Here is a 7,427-nt window from a genome sequence, read left to right on the forward strand (position 1 = left end):
GTTAAGAAGATGTTAGCTAATAGAGACAAGTTTCATCCTATAACCAGAGAACATTTTCTAACTGTTGACTGGTAAAAATAAATATTATTATTTTTTATGACAGTAAGAAGAAATAATAAATATACTTTATTACGAGCTGAAGTCATCATTTTTCAACTAGCTCAAGTCTAAGTTACAGGCTGACTTCAGGTCTGGTTTGGATCATTGTTACTTATAAATTATATATTTTTCTGGTATAAATCTGCTGTTTTACATGATTGTTGAATGAAATGAACATAATTATTAATTTATTGTAAAAACATGACAGATAATGTGTGAAACAGATCCAGTTTAGCTGTTGTTTATCTATTAGTTTGTATGTTTGGTCTGTTTCTGCTCCTCCATGATGTCACAGACACTACCAGTGGACGGGATGGGCGGGGCTCAGTCTAGTGATGTTAAAGTCTATGATTCCAACACAGCTCATACAAAAACAAACTCAGTCACAATTAAAATAGGACTAAAAACCAGAGAAAAATAAAAGTATGGAGAATAAATGTATGTAAATATGGAGAGCTTATTTTGTGTTTTAGGAAATGACAGCTGCAGCAGAGGTGGAGGATCCCAGCCCTCCTGAGACACCAGCCGAGATCCCAGCTCCAGGTCCAACTCCTGCAGGAAGAGTCAGCCTCAGCATCAGTCAAGGTAACAGCTTCAGGCTGGGGTAGAATTACAGGGCTTTGCTTGACTTTCAACATGAATACATTTGTGAATAAATATGGATATTTGGAAGAATTCTTCAGGAGAAAAGAAAAGCTTTCTTAATAAAACCAAGACAAAGATAAAACATTGTGCATTTTAGTGATAGAAAAGGTTTTGTTATAGATAACTTGTTTAAATTGAACTGCATTTGATCAGCTTTAAAATGTAAATATATATATATATATATATATACACAGAAAATCAACATTTATTTAGAGGTATGATGTGAATTAGGTTTTGGTTCAGTTTAGGTATAAATGCAGTTCCAAAATTGAATGGAAGTCAATACAAAGTCCTCGGTTTGATGCCAGTATAAGGATGTATACAGTGCTCTACATAAACTGTTTGTACTGGTTTCACTGGTGCACCTACCTTTTTTCCTTAGCTGCACCCAAACTTTAAATCACATCATTATAACATTGCAGATTTACAGGTTCGCTTTTGTTTTTAGCAATATCCATTAAGGCAATATTAACTTGCAAATATTTAGTTAATAATGTAGTTCTTTATCTGAAACAGAATTGCACAAGATTTATAAATTGAATAAAAAAATAAATAAAATAAAACATTTTAAAGTAACCATTGTTATTATTTATTTATTTTTATTGTACAATTTTTAGTTTGAACATTTGATATAAGTAGTATTTTTCTTTGTGTAAAAGAGTAAGATTAAGATTTACAAATCATTTCATTCTGTTTCTGTTTTGATGAAGATGTCATGATTTTCAGAAGCTGGATTGTAAGTTTGGGTTATTAAAACGTCTCTGTTTCCTGTCAGATGTGGATGGGCTGATCATGCAGGCTCTGCTGACTGGAGACTTTGAAGGAGCTGTGGAGCTTTGTCTTTGTGACAACCGAATGGCCGACAGCATCATTCTGGCCATCGCAGGAGGACCTGAACTCCTCCAGAAAACCCAGAGGAAGTATTTCACAACAACACACAGCAAGATAACCAAGGTAACAAAATGAGTTCTGGACTTTTTGTGTGAAATAATGAAGTAATTGACAGTATAACTGTGGATCTGTCCTGCAGCTGATCAGTGCTGTGGTCATGAAAGACTGGCAGGATGTCCTGAACACCTGTGATCTGCACAACTGGAAGGAGGCTCTGGCTGCTGTCATGACTTACGCTCAGCCTGATGAGTTCTCGTCCCTCTGTGGTTGGTCCTCTTTCATGTTTGATAAGACTCACCTGTTTGGTTCTACCTGTCCAACTCTCAACTCTAATGTTATCAGGGCTTAAACCAGGGCTTCTTAACCTTTCTGACCTCAGGGCCCAGTTTATTGAACATAAAGTGACACGAGGTCCAGTCAGACATTACCATTGTATGGATCAAAATGATAATTATTATAAATCTTGGTTTAATTTTTATTGTATTTACATCATAACTAAACTATCATAACTAACATAACTAAATTAAATACACTTACAGTTTAAAAGTAAAACTCCTGTCAAATAATCACAAGACATGATTATAACAAACATTTTATATTGTAACCTGCCCATAACTATTATTAACAAATACAAAGGTCAGTCAACAGACCACTCAGGCTTATCAGCATAAAAATATATATTTTTTAAACATAAACAATAACAAAAATAGACGATTCAAATAATAAAATTGTGGGCATAAAATAAAAAAGTTAAAAAAGTTTAATGTAAATGTTTCAAATAAAAAAACCTGTAAAAATGAATTTGATAAAGTACAAATAAAAATAAAGTCTTTTTAAACTTTTACAACCAGAAGCTGCTCTTCATATTAGTGACAAACAATAACAGTAACAACAGCTTTTTGACAAGTTTAAAGTTTCTTTAAAATACATTCAAAATGTTTAAATATAAAATACAGAAATTAATTTAAAGTGTAAATTAAAATATAGTTGTATCTACAACTGTATTTGATAATGTTTTTGAACTTTTAAAATATTACATGGTAAAAACAGAAGCTGCTCTTCATATTAGTGACAAACTTTGGTGTTTTTGATGAGTTACTTTCATTTTTGTTTCTACTTTTCATTTAAAATAAGTTTCCATTCTCARCAGGTTTCTAAGGTTCTTCTTCTACATATTAAAAAGTTGTTAAACATCTGAGTGGTGCACTACTGCTACTAGTGGTGAGAAACTGTATTACACCTTATTTAAAATCAATGTGGTCCCACGGCCCTCTGTGGCCCAAAGTTAAAAACTGTTGTTCTTCTGAGGCCCTCAAGGTGGCGCTCGGCCGCGGCCCGTGGGTTAAGAATCTCTGGGTTAAAGTGGTCCGAACAGGGCCAGATTTCTTGCTTAAGAGCGGGGCAGCTCGTCTTCACGACAGATTTCTTAAAAGTGAGAAAAAAAGTTTCTTGTTTTGGTCTTCAGTCCAGCTTGACATAGTGAGTTAAATCATGCTGCTGTCACCAATAACAAGAAGCAGAGTCAGTGTTAGTCAGTCAGAACAGAGCTGGGTCAGACTACAGGTGGTGTAATCTGCAGAACACCTCAACCCCCTACCCTACCAGAACCACCCACTCTGCATGAAGGTGAAGTGATCGAATCAATTATTAAATGTGTATAAAACATATGTGTTGGCATTTGCCTAGTTCATTGCAGCTGGGGAGGTACACTGCAACTGTCCCACCCCTCCTCATTTATGAAAATATAATTCATATTTGTGAGCCATCATATCGAAATGAGGATTAAGTCAAATTTGGCCAAAATGACCTAATTACATTTTCAGATTCTTGTCTTTAAAAGCTACATTTTGATACCTGGATCATTCTGATATCATAATTAAATCCATATATATGACTTAATTTGTCTTGTTGGTTACAATAATACATAAATATTTGGTCTGAATCCTAATTTGATGTCATTTTAATGAGCAGTTTTTGATGTCCTTATAAAGAGGAAACCTCAGATTATATTTGAATAATGAGATTTACCAGATAAAAAGAAACAAAACTTTACTAACTCACAGGGAAAATCTCAAAGTTTTATGCCACTTTTCCTCAAAATTTATTTATTATTTATTTAAAAGGGGACAGTGCAATTTAACAAAACATATGACAATTCATAAGTTAAAAAAGCCAGAATTAGCCAAACGGCTATTTTTCATCTGTAGTCCCCTGGCCATGGTGTTAAAAAGCAGCATGATACAGGAATAAAATACAGTACTAACACACAATAAATAAGAGCAGGACATTAAATTAGACATAAAAAACACAATACAACACAATAAATACAGCTTATTTTACAGCTTAAAAAAATCAGTTTTTTTGTTGCTACTGCTCAAAAAAGTGCTTCAAAATTTAGTTTTATGATTATATTTCAGACAGTTCATTCAAATGATACATTTATAAGGGTTTTATACATTATATTTTGACAAAATGCAATTTTTGTTAACACTTTAGTCAAAACACTATATTTGTCTATTTCTCCTTAAACCACTTTTGGACTTAATCCTGGTTTCGATGTGACGGGTCACAAATGATCTGTAATGAAAAAATAATTAGTATTAAATGGATACATGAGCTGGAATCCCTTTATGAAAAACAAAAAGACTTTTTGAAAGACGTCTTTGTAGAAAAAATCAAAACTGGAGACTTTATAGGTTTAATAGACAATTTCGCCTCGTTTCATGAATGTATTCAGTCGATTCTTTGATTTTGGATGTTTCCAGCCAAATAACTGCACCTCTGCAGTACAACTATTGAATCAGAGATCCCTGATTAATGTATTTATATTCACCTGTTTCACTAGCTGTGTTTACACGTGCAAAATTCTTTGATCAGATAGAAATGTATTCTGATTAAATAATCCAAATGCATCGTTTACATGGACACAGTCTGATCATAACAAGGGTTTACATGCACCAGGCTTTCATTCAGAGTAGAAGATCACAAAATGAATCAAACTGTGGAGCCCTGTAAGGATTACGTTGGAAAAAAAATGTTACCTGCACCTTGATTTACCCCGGGCAAATACCCCACTGCCCCATTAATTTTATTTAATTTAAGTGTGGATTTTTGCACAGATTCTCACAGATTGGCAAGAGCAACAATATGTTAGGATTTAATTTTTTACCACCATAAAAAATTTTAGGCTCACAATTTTCTTTTTACTCTATGCTCTGCTTTGTGCTCTTTACCTTGTTAGAGCTTCTGGGTGATAGACTGGAGGCAGCAGAGGACACCCAGCTGAAATCTCAGGCCTGTTTGTGTTACATCTGCGCTGGGAACATAGAGAAACTGGTGTCTGGCTGGAGCAGAGCGCAGAACAGCCATTGTCCTCAGTCTCTACAGGTCTGTATGCTGGACTCTATTTAAAATAAGCATTTGTTTGTGCAGGTTAGGGTAGGCTACATTTGTGTGCCACTTACATCACTGTGCCATGCCTCAGGCTGTCCCAATTCATAGGCTCTGTCTCATGCAGCCCACAAAACCCTGAAAATGTAGGCTACATCTACAGTAACTATTCTATGTGGCCAACAATATCCCAGGATTCATTGCACCATCAGCAAACTAAGAAGAAAAACAAAGACAACAGAACTGTATTATTTATTTATTGGTTGATTGATTGATTGATTGAATTTTATGGCAGAGAATTTGTTTTTAAATGTGTTTACCACCTGAGCTGATTACATTTTTGCTGCAATGAGATGTTAAAGAGATCCTCGATTAGTTGTAACATTAGATTTTATTTGATAAACATTCGATTTACTACCAGCATTGCGGACCAAGCTCTGGCACTGGTTGTACAGGGACCTAATAGCCTCAATGGGCCTGCTACCCCATATTCCCAGAGTACCCCACACAGGAGTCCCCAAGGGGCATGGTTGAACGCCTTCTCCAAGTCCACAAAACACATGTAGACTAGTTGAACTCCCATGCACCCTCCAGGACCTTGCTGAGGGTGTAGAGCTGGTCCACTGTTTCACGACCAGGACCAAAACCACGCTGCTCTTCCTGAATCTGAGATTCGACTATCCGATGGACCCTCCTCTCCAGGACCCCTGAATAGATCTTACCAGGGAGGCTCAGAAGTGTGATCCCCCTATAGTTGGAACACACTCTGTGATCCCCCTTTTTAAATAGGGGGACCACCACCCCGGTCTGCCAATCCAGGGGAATTGCCCCCGATGTCCAAGCGATGTTGTAGAGTCGCGTCAACAACGTAACCCCACAACATCCAGAGCCTTAAGGAACTCTGGGTGAATCTCATCCACCCCCGGCGCCCTGCCACCAAGGAGCTTTATAACCATCTCAGTGACCTCGGCACCAGAGAGTTCGACCCAGGGTCCTCAGGCTCTGCTTCCTCATGGGAAGACATGTCGGTAGGATTGAGGAGGTCTTCGAAGTATTCTGCCCACTGACCCACAATGTCCCGAGTTGAGGTCAGCAGTGCACCATCCCCACCATAAATAGTGTTGGTGGAGAACCGCTTTCCCCCACGAGATGCCAGATGGCAGACCAGAATCACTTCAAAGCCATTCTATGGCCTCTCCAAACTCCTCCCACGACTGAGTTTTTGCCTCAGCGACCACCCGAGCTACAATCGGCTTGGACTGTTGATACCTATCAGCTGCTTCCAGAGTCTCACAGGCCACAAAGACGCAATAGGACTCCTTCTTCAGCCTGACAGCGTCCCTCACCACCGGTGTCCACCAGTGGGTTCGAGGGTTGCCACCACGACAGGCGCTGACAACCTTACGACCACAGCTCAGGTAAGCTGCCTCGACAACAGAGGCACGAAACACGGCCCACTCAGACTCAATGTCCCCACCTCCCCCTGAACTTGTTCGAAGTTCTCCTGGAGGTGTGAATTAAAGCTCAGTCTGACAGGAGACTCTGACAGACGTTCCCAGCAGACTCCCACTATACGTTTGGGCCTGCCAGGTCTGACCGGCATCCTCCCCCACCAACGGAGCCAACTCACCACCAGGTAGTGGTCATTTGACAGCTCCGCCCCTCTCTTCACCCGAGTGTCCAAGACATACGGCCGCAGATCAGATGAAATGACAACAAAGTCGATCATCGGACTGCGGCCTAGGGTGTCCTGGTGCCAAGAGCACTTATGGACACCCTTACGCTTGAACATGGTGTTGGTTATGGACAATCCATGACGAGCACAGAAGTCCAATAACAAAACACCGCTCGGGTTCAGATTGGGGGGGGGGCCTTCCTTCCAACCACGCCTCTCCAAGTCTCACTGTCATTACCCATGTGAGCGTTGAAGTCTTCCAGCAGAACGAGGGGGTCCCCGTTAGGAGCGCTCTCCAGCACCCCCTCCAAGGACTCCAGAAATGGTGGGTAATCTGAACTGTTGTTAGGCTCATAGGCACAAACAACAGTCAGGACCCGTCCCCCAACTCGTAGGCGGAGGGAGGCTACCCTCTCGTTTACCGGGGTAAACCCCAACGTACTGGCACCAAGATGGGGGGGCAATAAGAATGCCCTCTCCTGCTCACCTCTCAGCATGGGCAACTCCAGAGTGGAAGAGTGTCCAACCCCTCTGGAGGAGACTGGTTCCAGAGCTAGAGCGGTGCGTCAAGGTGAGTCCAACTACACTCACCGGCCACTTTATTAGGTACGCCTGTCCAACTGCTAGTTAACACTTAATTTCTAATCAGCCAATCACATGGCGGCAACTCAGTGCATTTAGGCATGTAGACATGGTCAAGACAATCTCCTGCAGTTCAAACCGAGCA

At 39.7% G+C, this 7,427-nt stretch overlaps 1 protein-coding gene across 2 annotated transcripts in view; it reads left to right on the top strand.

The window, feature by feature from the left end:
• Window positions 1–7,427, top strand: part of sec31a (SEC31 homolog A, COPII coat complex component) — a 64,572-nt gene that overhangs the window by 27,343 nt on the left and 29,802 nt on the right. For both annotated transcript variants that reach the window (XM_014029901.1, XM_014029902.1), the window contains exons 15-18: window positions 573–684; window positions 1,520–1,698; window positions 1,775–1,901; window positions 4,877–5,022. In XM_014029901.1, coding sequence (XP_013885355.1) covers window positions 573–684; window positions 1,520–1,698; window positions 1,775–1,901; window positions 4,877–5,022 — 564 coding nt within the window. The remainder of the gene's footprint in view (window positions 1–572; window positions 685–1,519; window positions 1,699–1,774; window positions 1,902–4,876; window positions 5,023–7,427) is intronic.

Source organism: Austrofundulus limnaeus, unplaced genomic scaffold (assembly GCF_001266775.1).
Source record: "Austrofundulus limnaeus strain Quisiro unplaced genomic scaffold, Austrofundulus_limnaeus-1.0 Scaffold969, whole genome shotgun sequence".
In the NCBI taxonomy this organism is placed as follows: domain Eukaryota; kingdom Metazoa; phylum Chordata; class Actinopteri; order Cyprinodontiformes; family Rivulidae; genus Austrofundulus; species Austrofundulus limnaeus.